Raw genomic sequence first — 24,389 nt, 5'->3', positions numbered from 1 at the left:
GAAGAATTTTAGAATTAGTAACTCCACTTTTAGAATAATCTACATTTTTTATTATCAAGTTGTGCAGTCTTCTAGGAAGCTACATATTTGCACAATAGTTATGAAGAGATAAGATCTTACCTCATACAAATTGATGTCTTGTGTACTAAGCATGAGTTGCATAAGAAGTTACATATTTGTAAAAAACTTATGAAGAGGGTAAATTTTGTCATATACTAAGGAGGTGGACTATTACAAACACATTAATGAAGAGTGTAGATATTGAATGAGTATTGGCATCATGATCAAGATTATTTTTTCTAGATGATCAACCTTGACTATCAAAATATAGTTTTGTTCCATTGGTTGTGAGATATATATCTTCTATATGGTCTTCGAGGTTTAAAATTGTTTCCTTGGTGCTAGATTTTAGACTTAATAACATTTATTTCTCTTGTTATTTAAAACTACATATTCTGCATACCTTCCTTCCAATTGGTACTTTTTTTTCATATAGAGCACATCAGATCTAAAGTTCTAATTGATCCTAACTCTATCTACATATCCTCTTTGTTAGGATTTTTCACTAATGTATAGAAATTATTATCTCATCTTACAACTCTATCACAATATCTTAAAATTTAACAATAAATTACAAGTTCTTTAAAAAATAATTTAAAAAATAGTATTTTTTACCCTTGTGAAGTTATTTAACTAAAATACTAACTTCATAACATGAATGATTGAATTGATCTCAAAACAATGGCTCTTTCCATCTCTACTCTTGGGCTGCTCAATGTGGTTTTTTCCCTGTAGTACTGCAAACTATTTTTGCCGTTTTGATCCTACCTGCTCGTTGATTGACCTTCCTTCCAGCTTCATTCTGTTTTATGCTACCTTTCCAAACCAGGTAAGTTTTTGTCGCCTTTTCTGCAATGCCTTTGTGTCTTTGTCGGATACGCACTACTACATAGAAGGGTGTTTTTGTCTCAACTTGAGACAAAAAAAAAGTTTGGTTTTGTCTTAAAAAATGTCTTTAACCGAGTGTCTTAAATTATCGTCTTTAAAATTGTCTCTATAAAGACAATAGAAAACATAATTTTTTTGGTCTTTGTAGAGACAATTTGGGATTTGTCTTTGTAGAGACAATTTGGGATTTAAAGACATTGTCTCTAGAGAGACAATAGTTGGGATTAAAATCATAGTCTCTCAAGAGACGCTATGTCTTTAGATCTCAACTATTGTCTCTCTAGAGACGATATTAAAAAAGGTATTAAAAAAATAAACAATTTATTTTAAATATTTTTTCAATAAAAATGTATTAAATAAATAATCAATAGAATTGTCAAATGTTTATGCTTAGAGTGCTGAGTGTCACGCGATTAGCATTTATATAGGGCAGGGATCTCTTTGGGGTGTTTCAAAATTAAAGTGAGATAAACTAGGAATCTTGCAAGTTCTGTTCTGGCTGCCCTACATGATTCCATCGCTGAAGGATTTTCTTTGCAATCTCTTTGTTGCTATTATATAAATCAATTGCTAGCATATTAGTTGATCTGTATTGAAGTCTTTGTGTAACAATTAAAGATGAAACGTAGGGCTTGACTTAGCAAAAATGATTAATAGTTTCTTGATTTTGTTATGGTATGTGGGCTCTCTTGGAGCTGCCCGACTTTGTGTACATAGGGGTTTATAATTTATTTCATTTCGGAAAATTTGAAATTCATCTGGCTTTTGTCATGTTGGTATATGCTCTTATTGTTTACTATTATATTTGTAACTTTTAACATGATTTATATTTGTTGTCCTATTATTTTCAATAGCATATGGGCTTTAACAAATGAATGCTTTGTATGGAAAGAAAATCTAGACAATGACATTTAGCTTGCAGCAAGCATTTATTGGCATGATAAATGTGGTGTTGCAACAGGCACCGTATTCTGCTAACAATTAGGATCTGTTGCAAGTGATTTGTTAGGGCAATCACGTCTCTGCTTGAAGGCTGAAAAGCAATTTAGTGTTTTTGCAATGTTTCACGGCATTTCAGGGATGAGAATGCTAGGACATTTTTCAGGACAACAATCTACTAGACATTTTTTTAGGGACTGATAAGTGAGAAATATAGCAGCAATAAAAAAATAAAACAATTTCATTTTTTATTTCACTATCCAAACTCAATAAACATAACAGAGGGAAAAAGTATGGTACTAAGTACAATTATGCTTCATCTGAGCTATCAATATCAAAAGAGCTGTATAAAACAAAAAGAAAGAGCTCCTTGAATCCAGGTCACATTGTATGTCAAGTTGTGGTTCCTAAGACAATCTTAACTCCCTTTTTGGCCCTGTCAATTTTAATCAATTAATTTCCTCTCGCAATGGCAACAAGACTTGGTGTTTAGACAATCTTAACTCCCTTTTTGGCCCTGTCAATTTTAATCAATTAATTTCCTCTCGCAATGGCAACAAGACTTGGTGTTTTCCATTATTTTCCCATGTTCCATTAGCATATTGAAAAATATTACCACAGTAACTGCTTTTTGTTCTCATATATTGTTATGTTTTAAAAGCTATTTAATGCTGCAATACTTTATAAAGTAATTGCTGATAATACTTACCAAGAATAAGTAATAAATAAGAAAGAAAGGATAAATGTCTAAACAACAATAATTCCCATGTTACAGTTTATATAGAAGTTCCAATTCAATGTGGCTCGTCCCAAAATTAAATTGTATTCCATCGCTATCTCGTTCTCTTTGTCTATCTATTCCCTATGCTTCATAATGTCTGCTGTCCCACACTGCATGATGACAACAGCTACTGGAGATCACACACTAGATTATCTTTACCAGTATCACAAAACTTTCTTGAAGATCTCACACAGTTGGTCCTTATATTAAGCTTCCTTGCAAGAAAATTCCAGATACTTTATCTTGTTTCCTTTAACCTATCCTGCAGAATTTATTTTATCTTGTTCACTGTGATGTATCAGCCAGTGGAGAACACCCCTAAATTCAATTACCCATGGAATCTGTTAAACATGTATCATTTCAAAATTGACTTAAGTGAGGAAAAATTTGATAATTGGGAGTTAGAAAAATGGTCAGGAGCAGCAAAGGTGTGCACAGAAGAAGATGGAGCAGCAGCAAAATAACTCACATTTGCTAAACTGTGGTCACACGTTCAATTCTCTGCAGGTCCCAATAGCAATTGGCTGGGGATCTCATATTACAAAAATGGTCCAATCCTACCTCAAGTCAATAAATCAATTTTAGTCAGTGTAGCTTTGGGAAAATTGAGTACAAGAAATGGCCCTCAAAACCAAACTTAAGCAACAGTAGCAATCATTTTTTTGCTAGAAATTGAATTCCAATTCTTATTACAAAATAACCTAATACCATTTAAGTTAGAAAATCGTTTGTACCCATAGTAGCATTGTGAATTGAATGAGGGAAATCTTATAAAACCCAGTTTAAGCAGTGCCTGCATTGAATTTTTTTCTCAACAATACAGTCCAACCCTTCTGCACCACAACCTAATGACATTCGTCACCAAAACACTGGTACCCAATACTGCATTTTGAATTAAGTGCAAGAAAAGCGCATCAAAACCCAGCTTAAGCAAACTTTGCACCGCTTATTTTCTTAAACAACGACTTCCAACCCTTATCGCCGCTTATGTATGGAAAGTTATAATTTATCAATGTGGTATCATTAGTGTGAGGCTACTAGAATTTAGCAACCTGTAAACCAAGTACAGTTACTTTCCTAATCAAAATTGATAACTAAATTTAAGAAACAGCCAACACCACATGTTCTTAAGGAAGAGCTTGACAATAAATAAATTCACAAGAATTAATTAAACAAATATGATGATATATAAATTAGGTTTATAATAGCAATGAAAACTGAACAATGATAGGAAGCAAATATGTCTTTTGTTCATTTGTTTCTATCCATCCTCTTGCTTTGTGTCCTCTTTTTACGAGGCACCTTTCTGATTGTGGGTGTGGATAGTTCATCACATTGAACACTCTCCTCAATATTGTTGTCTCCCACTTGTTGAAATTCAAGGATGGTTTCCTGGCGAGTTTCAGGAATGCCAATCGAATCATTTTGTGCAACAAACAATTCATCATGATCCTCTACCTCCTCTTGATGCTCACTACTCGATGAGTTTAATTGTTGGGCTTCCTATACAAAAAACAATTTAACTTATTTAAATAACTTCATACCTCTAGTTAAATTATTGCATAAGTCATATGATATTATAAAGAACTTACCTCAGATTCATGACCACTCACTAAAATCTCCCCTCGATCTAACAAATGTTGTCGTAGGCCTTGGGAACCATGTAATAAAGCATATTTTAGGTCATCCTCTGAAGCTTCCTTTTGAAATTAGTGAACCTACATTAACAAACATAACCAAATTTACAAGGTATAATGAATCATAAGATACAATTAACTCAGAAGTTTTTCATGACTTTTTATGAAAAAGAAAAATACAGTAGATGAAAATATTCACTCACCAAACCACCACGAATGCTATTATACCCACCAGATCCTAATTTATGGGATCCAATACTTGACACCCTAGCTTGGGTTGCTTTTGTTGTATCTCGAAGGCGTCTTTTAGATCCTCCTTGTGTAGATGGCATATAGTTTGGATTATTGTGGGCTTTCCTCTTATATTTGGCATCTTTCATGAGTTCATCCCATGTCACTTGGTCTGTAATCCAAGCTGGACGTGGATATCTCAAGTCTTTTGTCAGCTTTGACCTTAAATTATCTCATTTAGAGTGCATGTATTTCCGTGCAATATCAAGAATAATATTCTTATTAAAACCAGGATTTCCAAATGCTGTTATGACATCTTTAAAGAGTTCCTCTTTCTTAGCATTGGATTGCTTCCTCCAATCCATTTGAATGGTATTTCCAAATAATTGTTCTGCACGACGAAAAATAAAGTGAAAAATTTTTAACCCCACTTCATCCTTCAAGACATTTCCTTCTGAGGTGAGCAAGATTGTAACTTCTTGCGTTCCTTTTGTAGTCACTGAGGATATTGTTGTAGTCTGAGGGGTTGAGGCAGATGCTCCCATAGGTGCATCAATCACTTTGTCATTTATTTCCTGTATTTACAGTGAGATTGTGAAATTGTCAGAAACCCAACCAAAATATGAAACTATTTCTAAGTAGCCAGTAGTATGAAGATGATCCAAGACATCTTGGATACATCACTGTTCAAGTTGCAACAGTCAACAAGAATGAAGGTCTAACAATAAAGAGAAAGATGGTTTGACAATATCCATAGTTTTGATTTTGTTTGTTTTGATTGGGATTGGTGCGCAAGCGTTCATAGTTCTAATTATGTTCATTCCATATTTGTTATTGGTACCTAGGAAGAAGTATCTAGAGGATGTTACATGTAACAGAGACGGTTCATCTTAAGTTGTAGTGACCAAAGTATCTACAATGCTACAAATGAAGACGAAAACCATTGAGTAAAGGTTAATGACCAATCATAATAAAGTTCTAATCATAGTGTTTAAAGAAAATAAAACACAATAAAAAATCATTAATTGTTAAATTATGAAAATGAAAATCTATAATTAATTTTACCCGTTCATCTGAGGTAGGCCCTGCACTCTCCAACAATGCCCTTTCCCATAACTGAATTTGTACAAGTATTTCTTGTCTGGTTGGAACATTTTCAGGAGTATCTGGTAGGAGCCTTAGTATTCTTGATTGTGAATTTATGAGACTCCTTAAGGAAACTTGTTCGGTTATTGGTGGGAGAATTCTGACTGAACCCACATCAGGAACATTAGTGTTTGTTGTTGTAATCCTTGAAATATCCTATAAGGCACAAATATAAATATTAGGATGGTATAATAGGTGACAATAACATAATCAAACCCACACAAACATATGATTGAATCTTACATCTAGCATAACAGTAGATGTAGTGGAGGGCGCAGATGGATCCTTCATGCCAACAAGATTCACGCTCGATGGAGTTACTTTCGAGATGGCCTGCATTCCACAAACATAAATTAGCATAATATAATAGGGAACATAAGATAACTTAGCATACAAAAGACAAATTTTAAGATTACCTCATGCACCATCATAGTAATTTGTTGTCCTTGTCCATTTTTTAACATATCAATCAAAGCATTTAAGATCGGAGGCTCCCCCATAGCAGAATTGGTAGCATCCCTGACCACATTCTTAAAAAAACAAAAAATGACATAAAAATAAGAAAATATTGATTAGAGAACATATGCGTATAGCACCCATGGCCACTACAAAAAGTTTTGTAGACTCTAAAAAATTTGAAAATACAGAAAAAGACAATCATAATCACAGTCATAATCCATGGCAAAATGCTATGAGATCATATATGTAGATTTTGGGTGCTCTTCTATTCTTATCCACATTAAATGACCATAGAAAAACATAAATAGACCATAGAAACAAAAGATATCTGTAAAATATGGTCTCCCAAGACGCATTCTGCCTTAAAGCCTTGAAAATCATAAACCGCCCAATGGTCTATTCAACTAACTTCTAAAGAGAACAAAGAACAACAGTAATTGCCTTCAAAAGGTCCATGTCAAATATTGTCACCCTACAAGCGTGCTGAATTGAAAATTTTAAAAATAAACACACCTAACCAATTCTTTGGAATGTAAAAGCTACAAATATAGCACCCATTACAGATTTTCTTTCTAAGTAATTTGAGCAGATTTGTCTAGGGTAATGTTGTAGACAGTGACTGTGAAAGGACTGTGAACAATCCAAAATCATTGTTTCAATGCTTCATGAACAGTCATCATAATGGATCAAGGTAGACAATCATCTATACTACCTATGAGTTGATCATACACAGTACACATAAAAGGACATAACATTTGAAATGGTAACAAACCTTTGATCATTGTCCACACACCATAAGTGTAGCATCATTCTAAGAAATCCCAGCCAACTTCATTAAAACAAGGTCTCACTGGAAGTTAGTTAAAAGATCTCATTTCATTAATATCATTTACTTATTTAATAAATGCTCTTACAGATTTTATCAAATTTTCAGGTTAAAAAAATAACAACATTTTCATTATGGTGCATTCTACTTGCTGCAGAGAAAGGTTGATTGAAGGCATTAGTGGATACACTCTTGGAATCAGGAACTCCGCATTGCTTTTTTCAGGTGATTTTCCACAAAATTTGGTACTTTAAAACTGAAATCTTATTTACAATTGAGTGATTTTTTGATTCACTGACATTTGTATTTTTTCTCCCTGTTTTCTAACGACCCAGTTTCCCATTGTTGTGTCAGTTTTTCTGAACACCCAGTTTTGGATTGGGAGTTTCATTGTTTTTGCGATGAAAGTTAAATATCAATAAAGTAGTAGCTATTGTTTGTGCCTCTGAAAATTCTAGACCATTTTCATAAAATCTCAAGCACCATCTTAAGAGGAGTTCAAAAACAATGATTGCTTAAGATTTTCAGATTGTATAAATGCTGCCAGCCCTTCTTATGAATGTTCAGAGTTCAAAATTGTCTTCAAATATTGGCATCTCACAAGGGTTCTAGTTGACAGAGAAAATATGTGTGCCCAGAAAAAATAAATTCAAGCTCTCTTCGTCTAGCAATTCATATATTCTAATTTTGATTCTGATGCAAATATGGAGGCCTAGGGATTAGACTTGGGGAAAAAGATAGTGAAGGCTCTATTTTGGGTGATATTAGCCTTTTTGTTTTCTTAGGGCTTCTGTATTTTGAGTTTCTTTTTGATAGTGTCTACAAAAACCCTATCCCCCTACCCAATTCTCCCTACCATTATGCTTTGATGTACGTTCATACCCTATTCAAGGCTCCCATTTTGGCACAGCCAGGGAGGACACAAGCAAACGCTGTTGAAATCTGCCTTTACACCTATCAAATGTGTTTAGTTAGAAGTTTCAAAAGATTTTTCAACAAATTCTTTTTATGCGTATTCTGCAAACCCACGTTTTGTCTATGCTTTGATGGATGTCCATACCCTATTTTTCAAAGCTTCTATTTTGACACAGGCAGGGAGGCTGCTGGCAAAGGTTGTGCAATTTGGCTTCACACCTGCCGATTGCATTTGCTTGAAATTTTCTAAAGCCTTTTCAACGAATCCATTATGTGCCTATCGTGCAATCACAGCATTCAATAAGATCACATTTTTTCTATGCATTTTGTCAAACAGATAGCATGCCCTGTCGATGCTCCCACTTTTTGCCTACATGTCTACCACATCATTTCAAACTGCTTGATAGTCAGTAGTTGTCTGCATTCACATACATACCCTGTTTTTCAAAGTTTCTATTTTAGAGTCCTCAGAAGTATTTTCAGATTATTCAATAGCATATCTTTCTTCCTAAGAGTTTAGCATCATTAAAATATCCTTCCAATAATGGCAGTGAATGTCTTGCAAAATGAGGTTTTTTGCTATCAAAATTTCAAGCTTCAAACTATCAATATGTCTTTTCAGGAGTGTTTGTTGACACATGGACCTCAGAGCTGATAACGTCATCCTTACTATTATACATGTCCTTTATTCAGGTGAATCTGTTATGTATTTGGATGAATCAAGAAGGCTATGGTTCAGGCCCTAGAGTCCAGCAATTATCTATCACTACTACTAATATGTTATGCACAAATACATCAAATTTCTTATGAGCCATATATCTGTAGGTCTGTGCCTTTGACGACATCATCTACACCTACAAATATTCATGGTATCATTTCGACAACAAATGGCAAATGGTATGAAAAGCTGTCAAATTTCTGTTTAGTATTTAAATCTTCATTTTGAGTATAAAACAACAAACTATTAGGTCTTTACATTAGCCGTGAGATAACTGCATCTCCACAGCCACGCCATCTGAATAGACAACCATACTGTTGGACTTGGTTAAATTACCGTATAACTCCCAAGTCAAAGACAAATTTTAGAAGTTGAAAATTCATGCCATCTGGATAGAAAACCATATGTTGGAGGGAGACAAATTGATACCAAAATGTTTTACTGATTATGAGGACTTGCCATCAGCAGCAAAATGCTAGCTGCTATTTAATGATCCCTAGTCCAATAGTGCAATGAAAAATTTGAAGGCACTAGGCCAGCTGTACATATCATTAAATAACCATTTTATTGTGTCCCAATTCATATTTGGTCTGGGTTTAGCCATAGTTCATTTCTACAATGAACAGTTGATGCTTCACGAATTGTTGTTGCCTTAGATGCTTCTTAAGTTTATATTCAACATAGTTGCAATTCTTGTCACAAGGCACACCCTGCAAAACTATAAGGTGAAACAAAACATATTGACATCTTTCTGCATTTGAAAAAATTCAAAATTATATCTTTTTATTTTATACAGAGGTGTAGAGTTGTATACAAAGTGCTATTGAGATAGTTGGGCTGGAAGCCATTTTTTGAACACCAACCCATGGCCATTTTCTAAGCTCCAGCCTATCCACTATGACCTATATAACTGTTGGTTTGTGAACAACTATAAAATATAAAATCAAAATGATCTTCCATCTATTGATTCATCCAATACAACCCTTCCACCATACAAGTGCCCTCCTTTGTTAACTTTTAAGTTTTTACTTAGTTTTTTAGTCAATGTTCTTCTCAGCAGAGGCGGACTCTAGCAAAACCGATCTAGACTCATGCAAGGTAGGGCAAACTTCCAATTACTAGCTTCCTTCATCTATAAAGGAAAGGCAAAAGTGTGAATGATTTATTAATTCCATTTTTTAGATAGTGCAATCTGTTTCCCTTCATATTCAATGAGAAAATAGTTGCAGATTTGATTGTTCAACACTAGGTCTTCACTATTTGCTTTTCAATGTGATGTGTTTGTAGATTCAAGACACTTTCTATTAAATGATCTTTTAAAATGGTTTTAATGTGAAATATATCTACTCAATCTATTTTTGTTTTTTTAAGTAACTGAGCAAGCTATGATATTTGTTATACTTTAAGACTAAGTATTTGAATTTGATGGAGATGGAGCAGTTTTTAGACTTCTTTTTTTCCCCGGTTGTTAATTTTAATGATTTTATTGCACTATGAAATTCTGATTTTTAAACAAAAGAAAATATTGTTAGATGAATTGACAATGTAATTGTGCTTTTGTCTTGTAGGCTATCTTTTGAACGGGACAATCTTCTAGTTTCCACACACTTACTGCTCAAGGTGAGTAATGAATTCTTAAAACATCTTCACTACCAATTAGTTTTTTTTCTTTATCTATTGAGATCAATAGTAAAACAATTTTGCAAGTAAGTTGTATGAAATAAGATAGCATTCATAGAGACGAGACTAAGAACCATAAAAGTCAGAGTGTAGCAATCAAATACATAGAGATCATTAAAGTGATCATGGTGATCAAACAATGTCATCCTCAAATGAAATTTCCTCATTTGATGGCATAAATACCTCATCATTAATGGGCCCTAAATCTACAAATAAATTAATACTAGCATTTTCATGGTCTTCATCATCTTCAACTACAGGCAAATTAAAATCAATAAATTCATCATCTTCATGGACTTGATGCTCATGTGGTTGTTCATGTCCTTCGAACACTTCAATAAACTCATCATGATCTTCATCCTGGTCATATGCATCATTGACAATAAAATTTTCATCATCTCCATCTACGCTATTTTCATCATCAAGGGGGACTTCTGCATCTTCATTGTCTTCAACATATGTTACTCTTCGTCCTCTTGGATCATAATCAATAACAAATGACCAACCAGGTTGTTCTAAATTTGGAATGAGAAATATCTGGTCACATTGATTTGGAAACACATAAGGTTCAAAAGTGGCTTCAAACCTAGATGTATTAATCATATGGAATCCATTGTTGTGCATAAAGATAGTTTTTTCTTCACCCACTTTGATAAGCTTGTACCATTCAACATGAAAAATAACTTTCTTGAAAGACATAAAATCAAGCTCTATAATATCCTCCAGCACTCCATAATAGCGAAGTGTGCTTGTGATTGGTTGTCTATCATTTGCATGTGAACGACATTCTACCTCAAATGATGTTGAAACTCCACAATCATAAGTTTGTCTCTTTTCATCAACCTTTTTGATGCGAAAGTGATGACCAAAATTCCACATTCCTTCGTAATATGTTACCTAAATTCATATAAATATTAGATAATTAGATTTGAGAATACAAAATTTAAAAGACAATTTATTTAATATCTCCAATATGTTACTATATATGTATCACCTCCCCATTTATAGATCCTTTCACGAAATTCAGTTGTTGTTGTGTCACTCTATTTCTCCCTTTTGTTGCTTCGTGTTCAATATTGGTCTTTAGCCAATTCCATGAGCATCTCTCCGACCATTTTCTTTTATGGCTTGCGGGCAATCCTCGAACAGTGTTTTGACCATGTATATTATATATATTGGCCCATGCCTTTTCATCCTCTACTTTCTTTTGTTCAGCGTACTTCTCCATCCATTCCAACATAAAATCAGAATTGTATGCAACATACAAATGTAATGCTTCCCACTCCTTAGCATCTATGAAGAAAAATAGAATTGTTCAATAAATTAATAATTATTTAAAAGCATGTATTATAAAATTTAAGATAAAAACAACTACTTCCAACATTTTTGTATACCTTTTATCCTCTTTGAAGTCCCTTGACCCTCTAATTTTTCTCCTTCAAATGATTGAGATTGGCTATAATTCCATAATCGCGAAGCTTCGAGATGCAATTGAGGTAAGTACTCACTCAAATGAACCATTGCTTGGAAAACCATGTACCCCTCAACCATGGACCCTTCTGGACGAGCCTTTTGCCTAACAAATTGTTTTAAAACCTTCATATATCTCTCCACAAGCCACATTGTTCGAATATGAATAGGACCACAATGTTCAATCTCTTCTACTAGGTGTACAAGGTAGTGCTCTTGAGAATTAAAAAAGCTTGGAGGGAAGCACATTTGAATATCACACATCAAAAGTGAAACATTCATTTTCCAATACTTCAAGTCATCTGGAAGTATCTCTTTAGATGAGACCCACCTACAAGTATTAACATGTATTACAATAAATATTTATGATTACTTCAAGACTATAAGTCATGGAAGAGTAGGAATGATTGATTCAAAATACCTCAAATATTTGGATAGTTTGTAAATAGTTAACCTAACATCACGATCAAAAGTGCTTGGTATTGCTGCAGGCAACACATACTGCATGACCATTAACAAATAACAATATTAAAAATATACATGAATTGATATTATCACTAGGATATATAAATTTATAATTATGTTTCCAACAAATCAAATGTACTACAAAATTACCTTTATCCAATTGTGCCAATCATGTGTTTTTAGGCCCGAGAACTCAGATCCATCTCTTGTGAATAAGTTTTTTAATGTTGCACCAAAGCCAGAAGGAAATCTTATGGTTTTCATTGTATCAATGATGTTTTCTTTCTCCTTTGATGTAAAAGTCCACGGAGCATGATCATATGAGTTGTTTTCATGCAACCACATGTTCGGCATGACATTGGCAACTTGGAGGTCCTTTCGTAACTTTATTTGTGCTTCAAGGTTGGTTCCATTTAGATGTTTCCACAAGCACTCTGCCACATTTTTCCCGATATGCATAGTATCAAATAGGTGGGCTATTGGCAAGTTCTCATAATAGTCTAATTTGTAGAAAATAGAGAGTCTTTTCATTCCTGGTGGAAAGCCCGTCCCTTCTTTTCTATCATACAGTGCTTTCCATCTAGCAGGGTTCATCCTTCTTGGCTTCCTCATTTCCACTTCCTTTCCATTGAAGTTATTTTTCTTATGCACTCGATAACGATGATTTTGTGGTAAGAATTGTCTGTACTCATCATATACAGTTTTATTGAGATCCTTTGATTGCCTATACAACATTTTTGGCCCACATGATGGACCACCATGATTCCCCTTTGTTTGTAGCCCTAAAATAAGAATGGAAACCATATTTACTAAATGGTACAATGGACACAATAATTACAAATGTAATTTACAATATATTACCACAGCAAATAGAGAGCCCCGGGGCATCATGAATTGTCCAGATAAGCATAGCATGAAAGAGGAAGTTTCTATCATTGATAGGTCTTGATACATCAAGCATATTTACACCATGCCATAATTCACGAAGCTCATCAATGAGGGGCTCCATGTATACATCCATATCCTTTACCTGATACTTCCCTAAGTAAACAAAAAGTTTTTTATCAGGTTTTAACTGAATTAAAATATTTTAATATAATCTTCAATAAATCACTGCATTCATATATTCTAGTACCTGGTATGATAAGAGTTAACATTGCACGCTCCTTTTTCATTGCCATCCAGGGGGGGAGATTGTTGTTAATAATTAGAACTGGCCAAACAGAATATGTTGTTCTAAGATCTCGAAAAGGATTTACACCATCCATTGCTAGAGAAATTCTTGCATTCCTTGGCTCATTTCTTAAATGTGGCCATTTTTCCTCAATCTCTTTCCAATGTTTGCTATCCGCGGCCATACACATGACACCATCTTGGCTCCTCCCATGTGCATGATAATCCATATATTTTGCCAACTCCTTGCATTTGAACATCCTCTCGAACCTTGGCTTTAGTGGAATGTGTCGTAGTACTTTATAAGGAACCTTCTTGGATACTTGATCTTGACAATATCTACCTATGTGACACACTGGGCATTGCTGCAAATTTGCATTGCTTCCATAGTACAATATATGGTCATTTGGACATGCATCATATGTATTGTACTCCATTCCAATATCTTTCATTACTAAAGATACTTCTCTATGTGAATGAGGTAACTTATTGTCCTTTGGAAGTATTTTGTTTGCCAAAAGCCTACATGACGCAACAAATGATTTTGATAAGATAAGTATACACATTATTAAAAAAACTCAAGACATCGAGAGCATTAATTTATACGAATATCAAATCCTACCTTAATATATCAGTAAAGCATGTATTTGTCAATCCATGTGTAACCTTCAAATTCAACAACAACATAAGTGTTGCCAATATAGAAGTATCTGCATTTGAAAAAACAGGCGTCCTAGCCAACTGAGCTAGGGGGAATCAATAACTTCTTCAAAAGATGTGTAGAAGTCTTTGATGAATTCATCAACACCAGCCTCATTTATCTGCGAAGTGGCTTCATCCATAAATGTATCTTGTTCTTCATCTTCAGAGTGGCTATCATCGGTGACATTCGTTGGTTCTTCAGGAATATTGTGAATTGGAAGTGGCTTTTTATCAAAAAACCAATTGAAATGATCAATAATAATGCATTGAATAATGCGAACCTTTATTTATTATAAGAATAATAATTTGTTAATTATAGTGTACCTCTTCTATATAAACCCCATAGTTCAATCTATGGATACCAACAAGTCGCCGCTTCTTTAGTTTCCTATTTTGGCACCTATTGCAAGTGCAATATATCATTTCATTGAAGTATTCATTTGTCCCTGGAGCAGGTCTTGTTGCTCGCTCATCTAAATATTCAGATGATGATGATGTGTTATTTCCCTAAATGCACCATGTACTATCAACAATAAGAGTAGGACTTATAACTCGAGTATTACTTCTTTTTGAAGAGAACGTGACTCTTAGGTGCAAGATATGTTATAGCTTAAGAAATTTGAAACTTCGAAAACATGGCTTTAAGGTGAGATACACAAAATTGGAAATAACCTCTCTTAGGCTTGGGTAGTGAGACTCTAAAGTAGACCTCATCGTATCGATGCTTATTTTGTTAAACATAAATAATAGCATGTCAATAGTCAAAAGCCAATAGTCATGAAATCAGGTAAGTAACAATCTACATTAACAATATCGGGGCACACTTGGAGCAAGAGGACAGGTATCCTATGTCCTCTAGATGAAATCTGATCTAAAAAAGAATGTCTACCAAGTATCATGTGAAACATGAAAAACCATATATATATATATACAACTGCACAGACACATTTCTGAAGTTGTTAAGATCCTATTACCAAAGCCTTTTGTTATCTATACAATGGAAAGAAGGATGCTTTCACTTGAACAACATTCGAGATAGAATAATGAAGGCATGATACAAACTAGCCTATCAAACTATAATAAGAATGTATTCCTACCACCTAACAAACTTCTTTTTCTACAGTACCAAGCGAAGGATTGTTCATAAAAACAAGTGAATAGTTCACGAGTAACAGTTCAGATGACAGTTGACAGGTGATTAGTAAGCTGGGATAATCTACAGACACATGAAACCTGAATGTTTAGACTCCATGTTTGATGACAAAAGGACAATCTCAGTGAGCAGGCTTATTAACCATGGCAATACCCGAAGAGTCTAAGGACTTCCCAGACAGTGTAAGGACTCATAAAGACAATATACAGGTAACAATAATAAAGGCAAAACTGGTGATTCAGACTCGGGTGAAAAGTGCTCCTTGCATCGTCCTCCATTAGGCTGTTAGATGCAGTAGTTGGTATACGATTTAGACTCAATGGGGTGAATCTCTATTGTAATCAATTGTGTGATTGCTAACTCTCATTTCCTATCAGTTTCTCAGGTTAATATTTCTTAGAGAACTCTAGTCATTCATGTTCCCCATTTAGATCATTGTTGATAAACTATTGTATGGAATCTCCATCATAGTTTTACACATTTGGGTATCAGAGCAATAAAGCTGTCAAAGTTTTCAGAATAACCAAAAAATCACATAAATGAGTTAATGACAGTTATCACAAGGCCCTTAAGTCATCAAAACACAACAAAGAGCAAGATCTCTGTAACAGTGTGCATGGTATAAGCAACATAGTCTCATCTCAAGATACAATCTTTCCAACATAAAAATGATATGAAGTATTATTCTATGTACTACCTAATTAATCCTAGGTTAGTATTTCATTTCATTAAAATGATGCTGCAAGTAAAAAACAACAACATAAATACCTGGTCAGCCATTCCGTATAAACACCAGAAAAATAGCCTAGTAGAATTGTTGAGGTAGAATAACCTAAAACACGTGTATTTAAATTTAATTAGAGAATGAGTAGCAAAATATAGAGAAAATACAGAGAACACCTATTATATCTTTGTCAAACAGTCTAAGTAATGATTATACGACACATAAGTAAACCAATTCCTTTACCCAAGCACACACATCAACACGATTTACAAAGACTACAAATACCAAAAACAATGATATAAATACCTGGTCTGTCATTTTGTATAGACACCAAGAAAATAGCCTAGCAGAAACCTACAAAGAAAAGTGTGTGGATGCTAGTTAGGATCATAACATAAATAGCCATTAAAATATATGAAAACATATAGCCCAAAAAAACCATAAAATTATTCTAAAATATAGCTTGAGAAATTAAAAAAAATGAAGATTTGATTAAAACTTACATAGAAATTAATTATGAATTGTTAACGTAGAATAACCTGAATAACCTGAAATACATGTATGTTAACACAGCTATTACTTGAACAGGTCAGTCATATCTCCTCAAGCTCCACTCTGTTGTTCGTGAAAGCAAAAGGTCATTATATACGCATAGAATTTATTAGTTTGAATAAAAGACTCTTTGTTTTTATTAAAGAAAGAGCTAGGGTTCCATATACAATGATAAAGAGATTTTTGAGAATAAAAGACACAGGTATATGAGTAAAAACCCTCATCAAAGACTATTCAAAGGGAAATGCGTAGTCATATATCATCATGAGGTATATATGCAATGTATTGCCTCAAGGATCATGAGTGAGATAGTTTCAGTCCATTAACCTTTTCACAGCCCCCCCCCCAAAAAAAGAGATATTCACAGTCCAAATAAGGAGAAAATATCAAGCAACCAGATCTCTTTGGTTTGAATAGGTCTAAGAAAGAGACAACACATTTCAAAGAAAATGAAGTCCTAGGGCAGCAAACACAGTCCAAGGGAGACTGTAACAGTCAGTGATTGATAGCAGAGTTAGCATCTGCCATCATGCCAAGCATTGACAGTGAAAGGAGCAAGACCCAACCTTAGCATGAGCCTTATGAGCAGTACTCATGAACAGAGATACACTCCTATGCTTCAGACTAGAAGGATAGTTACAGAACCATTAAAGAAGGGAGCGATGTCAGTTTCAAAGACAATCTTTAGGTTACTAATGTGACAATGGATTGTGATAGTCATGGATAATCAAATGAAATTACAGCCCAGCATCATATGGAATTTTACAAAGCACATTCAACAAGACTAAACGGATAGTCAAAAACAGTAAAAGATAGTGATTGAATAAATGATCTATATACAAAAGCCTGGTTAAAAACGGAATGTTTCTTATGATACAAAATGCAGCTACCATAACTTCGGGGCTTTTTATTGCATTTTTATCCAGCTGGCACATGGCTTTTGTGTTGATTTCTCTGCTTGTTCTGATAGTGTTCCAATCATGGGGGCAACTCAATATGGTAAAGAAATTCAGTGCCAAATCCAAAGTACTTTTGACCATAGCTGTTGATCATTCTTTTCTTTATGTAAGGGTCCATAACCAGAAAAATAGTATGCATGACTTTTTTATGGTGTGCTAATTACATACACACGGGAAAGTAAGACCTGGGTTGAGATTTGGGGCTCTAGGCCACCAGGGTTTAAGTGACACCTTCTCAACCAATCAATCCAGTTCAACTATCTAAAATAATACCAATATTAATAGGCTTGCTCTTGACTACTGCAGATGGCAGAGGCTAAACCTGTGCATGTGGCAATAGATGCATTGAGAAACATTCACACCATAGCTTCATTTTGTGTTGAGGATCATGTTCTTCAAATGCATGCTCAACAATGCAAAGAACCAATGAGTTGTGCAACTCAACTGGCTATCATTGATGGTATTGGCTTTGGTGTTATAAATTTTGTCCTCTTCGCTACTTATGGTTTTAGCTTCTGGGTGGGAGCTCAACTAGTTATCCATAGATTGACAAACCATACACAAATATTCAGAGTACCATAATTCTTTCTACTCAAAACATGTTGAGAAATATTTTAAGGTTTTAGTAGTCTTTCTATAAAACAATTAGCGGGATGTACCAGTACCCGTATCTATACCCAAGGATTTTTTATTTATTTTTGTCATGCCCATGAATCCATACCTGTACTCGAATTGGTAACACAACTTGAAATTGGTAAAATCTGAAGGGGCTGATATGATATAAATCTGCCAATGTATCTGACGTAATCAGTTTTCTGAAAATGAATAAAGTATGTCATTATTTCTGTTATAAACATGTGTTCTTTGGTTCCACTTTAAACACAAATCAAATCAGAATTAACACTCTCACAGCTATTTTCACAGAGCCTTCAAATAGTAACTATGTGCATTCCAAAAATTGCAAGTCAAAAGGTTATAATGAAGAACCAATCAGCAAAGCATCTGGAACAGTGGTGTTCCTAGAAACCATTTGCAGTCATATGCACACAGTACAAATAACATGGACTGTAATTTCTAGACAAAGATCACAAAGGGCAAAACCTATAGGCATCAACTCAGACAAGAACATCACAGCGAAGACACGATATCAAAGCTAGTTTTATTCAAAAGGCATGAGGATGAGATCACACTTCACAAAGTTGCAGTCAAAACTAATGAAGCAATCACTAAAGCGATAACAAAGGATTCATGGAGAAACCATATAGATACCACACCTATAGTAGCCTAAAGAGCAGAAAAGTGACAATTGTCAGTCACAAGTATAATATAAAGGTTTGACAGTCCAAATTAGGAAGGACATAGAGAGATATTTTGTCTCTAAAAAATAAGTTTGTGTATCAGTTGTAGAAGTCTTAGACAACATTGCTTTGGCAGACAATATTAAATGGCATTATGATTGAGGACAAAAGCTAGAAAGGAAGTCATAAACCCTTGAATGGTCACAGATCAAGAGGTTTGACAACTCATACAAATGAAATGAGGGACAATGACACAGAGATGTAAGGGCATTGATCAAGATAAAGAGCACAGTCTCATCAAGATAATGAGACCTAGTTGGGAACAACAACAGCTTAAAGGGCATTATTTTCTATATATACCAAAGGTATATGGGACTGTTAGAGCAGCAAACTTGTGAAGGCACATCCTCTACACAAAGAATCCATTGACAGAGGACAGAGTTTCAATTCAAATGTAGTAACCTAGACCAAAAGAAGCCACAGTAAATATGGAAGACATTCATAGATCAACATTTCTAGGCAACGATGATCACAGTAGGTTGTGACAGTCATAGGATATCTAAATCAAGCCTTAAAAGGACAATGTTAGATATAGTTATGATAGGAATATGGTGAGGTTAATGGTAATGATAAAGCTTGAGGTCAAAGGTCACTTCATTCCCTAAGCATGAGGACACAGAGCTAAGATGAATGAGCAATAAGAAATGGTTGCATCTCAACAAAATCATAGAAAGCCTCTTTCACCTAATGATAGAGCAGAGAGCAACAATAGAGATCACTGTGAAAGTAAAATGGCTTCCAAGATCAAAACCTTCAAAACAGAAGAACAACCCTGTTGATACATGATAGAGTACAGTGTTACCTTTTGCAAAATGTATTCATTTATAGTTCAAGAGAAGCTTCAAAAATCAGACAATGCATACCATACAGTCTCTACAACTAAACACAATCGTATTGTTGCAGACCTATGACAGGTTGTGGTAACTAATGAAAGATTTTTTTTTTAAAACACCAAGTCAATAAAAAGATCACTGTGTAAGGAACAGTCTTTTGATTGTTATGAATGCACATAAACACTTCTAGCCTTAGGACATCGATATTGTAGAACAAGGCTTCAAATCAGTCATCAAAGATGATAAAAAACTAATAAACAGTCTTTCAATGACAATCATCATGTCTTCGTAGCAGTCATTTGATCTGAAAGTCAAACCTTAGCAGAGGGAGAGATGACACATAGACAACAAAGACTAACCTCCTTTCACATTATAGTGAGAAAAATCTGAGTATGAAACAGTTTGTAAAGAGTTTGCCAAGTACAGAGTATGTATAAGGTCACAGTTCACAATCTTATAATGGTGATAGCTCGAGGGCAGTGATTAGTTGAAACAGTGACTTATGCAATATTGACATTCATATCTAGCAAATACAATGACTAGCATAAAAGATGATTGGTCTCAGTCAAAATAATTGAGGACCAATCCATGAAAGATATGTCATAGCTATGATCTCAGTGCAATGATAACAAACAATATAAGAAGAAGATAGTACTATCAATAGTAGTGAGAAGTCACAAATAGGGAAGATTTGGAGCAGTAGAATCATGAAGAGCTAAAGTAAGCAAAAGTCCTCATCACAGTGAACAATCAAGCTAAAGAACAGTGTATAAGAGACCTAGACTAAGTGGACATCACTATGACAAGGTATGTCAAGGGATTAGTGCAATACATGATCACATAGAGAAAACTTCATAAAGCAGCCAGTTACTGTTGTGACAGTCCCAAAGAGGTTATAGCAGAACTACAAAGGACACATGCCACATAAACCAAGGATATGAGGAAAGCATACAGAGCATAAGCAAAAAAGAGATAGTCATCATTGATCATACACTATGTTGACAATAGCATGATTAAAACTAGTGCATTACTCCAAAAGGTATTTGTAGATAGAAGGCATAAACAAAGGGTTCTCGATTATTACTTTGATGAAAATATATGTTTAAGACGAACTTAAAGTTTTGTCTTTAATTAACGTCTTAAACATCCCTATTATGTAGTAGTGACGTACCCTCTAAGGATGTTTGTCTAAATCCTGATATTTGTCGTTTTTTGTTCTTTCTTTCTTTTCGTCGTTTTATCGTTTGTTTGGTACCATATTGCGCAGCGTTTAAGATTTTTTATAGATCAATCTCTATGTAAGGAACCCCATGCTATTTACGTTTTTTGTCGTTTGTTTTCCCTTCCTGAATCTAGCCGCCTCCTGGATCCATAAGTTCATTCAGTGCCTTTTCTGGAGGTTTGAATGGATGTGTTGAATGGGTCATCAACGTCAAGGCCGTGTTTAATTCATATTTAAAGGCTTTACGCGGTATTGCCGACCTGACATTGATTCTCTCCTTCACAAATTCCACTATATAATGTTAAATCGTGGTTTGCGTTTCAATCACATTCAATTCTCAGTTGATATCTTCTTCTTGGGAAATATGGCAGGCTACTTGCGCTTGAGCTTCATTTTTCTGTGTGTATTTATATGTTGTTGCAGCGACCGTGTGATGGGAGGAGATCCTGATTCCTTGCAAGATTTCTGTGTTGCAGACATGCAAGGCATAGGTAAAGTTTCATGCATGGAAATTCGTTTTTTTCTACTTTAGCTCTCTATGCATATGTAAGAGTACTAAGCAAACATGAATATGAATGTGAATATGAACAGTTTCGGTGAACGGCTTCTCTTGCAAGGACCCCAAAATGGTTTCAGCAGAGGACTTCTTCTTCGGAGGGCTGCGACGAGGGGACACAAACAACGCCGTAGGGTCTAACGTAACAGCAGCCAACGTTAACCAGATTCCGGGGTTAAACCATTTGGGAATATCGTTGGTCCGCATAGACTACGCTGTGGATGGAATTATTCCTCCTCACACGCATCCAAGAGCCTCAGAAATCCTGGTTTTACTTGAAGGCAAGCTGCTAGTGGGATTCATCGATACAACAAACAAGTTTCACAGCAAGGTGTTGGAGAAAGGAGACGTGTTTGTGTTTCCGAAGGGATTGCTACATTTCCAGCAGAATGTTGGGGTGGGAGATGCAGTGGCCATCGCTGGGTTGAGCAGCCAGAATCCAGGAATTCAGGTTACTGCCAATTCTCTGTTTGCCGCAAATCCTCCCATGCCAGATGGTGTATTGACCAAGGCCTTCCGCAGCGACAAAGCACTTATCGATTTCATCCAGGGCAAGTTCATGTAACAGCTTCCTATTAGCCATTCCTCATTTATCATTTCCAATTTTTAATAAATGGAAGAAGTGGCCAGGCAGGCTAACGAAATAAGAATGATAATCATAGCTTTTGATGTGTGTGGCTTGATGGGTAATCTTTATAGAAACTAGTATTTGTTATGCAATTATAAATCAAATAGCACTCAATCGCTTCAAAGTCAGTATATAATAGCTAAAAGGTTTTCGAAATGATTTTCATCATGTAAGGGAGTTCCATTTTAATTAATTTATATTAAATAAAATATATAATATTTACATAGATATTTTTTAAAATATTTGTTCAAATTCAGAATCATTAATTCTAATAATGTTAATTTATATATTTGTTATATCAAATATGTTGTTTTTCACTTATTGCGGCTCACACACCAAAAGTACTCACTTACATACATTGGTATTCATAGTAATCTCTTATAGAAGTCAACCATCAAATAATCACCATATAGTAGATTAGATATCTAATATAAAGTTGATAGACCTTAATATGATTTATTCTAGCATGAAACATTACATTTTATGAAAACTGAATGGTAGTTTGATTATTACACTAGAGTAAACAAGGCTATGTTAGCTTCATTCATTATTTTGTAGTTATTCATTTTCCATTGTGTTTTGTTGGGCCATATACTTATAATTGATGAGAGAAATTCTACATTACAATCTTATTTGTAACATGGAAAATTAAATACCCTTACAATTTCAGATTATCTTTTGTGCTCACTTTTATGTCCATCCGTTTAGTCTATTTGTAGGATCATTTTAGCCTTTACTTTAGTCTTTGTCCTTCTCAAAGTGCTTAGTTCTTGTCTCCTATGATCTTTTGTGTAAATTTTTATGTCATTTTCTGTTAGGCTTGTGTTTTTCTAGTGCCTCATCACTTTTGAGGTAAACTTATTTAGACACTAGTATGACATGTCAATGTTTGCATTATGTGCTAGCATCCCTTGACATTTTCTTGTTTCATGGTTATCACAAAATATTTTTCCACTTGTAACTTACCCATGCCAATAAAATTTCATAGGATTAATCCAAACAACTTGTTAGCCTCATCCTTTTATATTTTATCTTAGTTTTGAATCAACCTTTTCACTCAGAACACTTTCTTGGTCTCTCTTCTTACAACTTAGGAAGTCTTTAGAATTTTTATTCCATTATACAATATATTTTCTAGTGGCTCACAATAATCTCTCATAAATAACAAGATATAATCGTGTGATTTGACTTAATTCCAAAAGACATCTAAGATAAACAAAATTAATCTCACATGCTCTAGAAAGATCTTAGTTAGTTGTTTTTTTGCTTATATTTTTTTTCTATTAGTCTCTTTGGGGTACTTCCTTTGTTTCTTATGGTGTTTAGCGGATGTTTAGACTCTGGTTAAACTCTATTTATTTTTTCACAGATTTGGCTTTCAGGTCCTTGTAAAAATCATTTTTCTTAATAAAAAATGAAATTAATCTCATATAAGAACTTGATCAAGAGATAAATTATATAATTATTTGTCCTACAATAATAAATATGGATCAACCACTAATAGTTGAGATACATGATGTAATATTGCTAATAGACCTTAATATGCTTTATTCTAGTCTAAAACATAGGAATTTTAGACATTTTGATGGTACTTTTATTATCACATCAAAGTAAATAGGGTTCTATTGACACCCCTCATGATAGTTTATTTTTTTCTCCTTTGTAGTTTGGTGGATGTTGTGGTTACAACCAATTAGATAAGTCTTGTATTAGGGGTCTACGTGTTTATGTGATTAGCATTTTCATCCCTATTCTAGTTTTTTCTTATATGTATTTGTTGTTGTGGTGGCTTAAAGATTTGTTCTAGTGGTCTATCTTTAGTCCAAGTATGTATCAACTTAGCGTGGTGGTCCATTTTCATACATGGCTTAGGTTCTCCTAGTTGTCTATGTATTGATCTTCAAACACTTACCCAAAATTCCTTTCCTAAGCCAGAATTATTATTAGAAAAAATAAATATATTCTATCAATTAAATTGATCCACTTGTTTAGCTAATAGTATAGTAACTTTTCATTTGAGTGGATATCAAAAATTTAGCACTAGATAAATCTCATTATCAAAGAAATATGGTGATGTAGATGAATACTTAGCTTAAGTGGTATAGTATAGTCTAGAAAGGACTAATATGTAATAAAAATGCATTCCCTTCTTGGATTATTAACAAAATAATTCACCTGAGAAAAGAAAAAAAAAACCTATTGCGTACTTCAATGTATGTCATAACTTCATATTGACTACTAATTGTCAAGTAAAATATACAAAGTCATAAGATGATAAATAGAATGAAAATTTTATAGTATTAATGTGAGTAAA

At 34.2% G+C, this 24,389-nt stretch overlaps 2 protein-coding genes across 7 annotated transcripts; one reads left to right on the top strand and one right to left on the bottom strand.

Annotated features, from left to right (window-relative positions):
- Positions 1 to 10,406: 10,406 nt before the first annotated feature.
- LOC131030182 (uncharacterized) lies at positions 10,407 to 20,758 on the bottom strand. Of its 6 annotated transcripts, none has more exons than XM_059221359.1 (13): positions 18,200 to 20,758; positions 16,507 to 16,582; positions 16,274 to 16,321; positions 16,012 to 16,075; positions 14,415 to 14,563; positions 14,011 to 14,314; positions 13,351 to 13,910; positions 13,077 to 13,256; positions 12,366 to 12,997; positions 12,172 to 12,251; positions 11,675 to 12,081; positions 11,275 to 11,573; positions 10,407 to 11,177 (listed from the first exon to the last, which is right to left on the bottom strand). In XM_059221359.1, exons 6-13 carry the CDS (start codon positions 14,073 to 14,075, stop codon positions 10,413 to 10,415), a joined length of 2,988 nt encoding a protein of 995 aa, XP_059077342.1. In that variant the 5' UTR covers positions 14,076 to 14,314; positions 14,415 to 14,563; positions 16,012 to 16,075; positions 16,274 to 16,321; positions 16,507 to 16,582; positions 18,200 to 20,758; the 3' UTR covers positions 10,407 to 10,412. The 6 variants fall into 6 exon arrangements, with proteins under 6 accessions (XP_059077342.1, XP_059077340.1, XP_059077341.1 ...); XM_059221357.1 differs by having other exon boundaries at positions 16,516 to 16,582; XM_059221358.1 differs by lacking the exon at positions 16,507 to 16,582.
- Positions 20,759 to 21,232: 474 nt separating this feature from the next.
- LOC131030179 (putative germin-like protein 2-3) lies at positions 21,233 to 22,179 on the top strand. Its single transcript, XM_059220197.1, has 2 exons — positions 21,233 to 21,382; positions 21,483 to 22,179. The coding sequence occupies exons 1-2, from the start codon at positions 21,256 to 21,258 to the stop codon at positions 22,010 to 22,012; spliced, it is 657 nt and encodes a 218-aa protein (XP_059076180.1). The 5' UTR covers positions 21,233 to 21,255; the 3' UTR covers positions 22,013 to 22,179.
- Positions 22,180 to 24,389: the final 2,210 nt, after the last annotated feature.

The sequence above is a fragment of the Cryptomeria japonica genome, chromosome 5 (assembly GCF_030272615.1).
Source record: "Cryptomeria japonica chromosome 5, Sugi_1.0, whole genome shotgun sequence".
In the NCBI taxonomy this organism is placed as follows: domain Eukaryota; kingdom Viridiplantae; phylum Streptophyta; class Pinopsida; order Cupressales; family Cupressaceae; genus Cryptomeria; species Cryptomeria japonica.
Note: the sequence above shows the minus strand (reverse complement) of the source record. Positions and strands in the feature narration are given on the sequence as shown.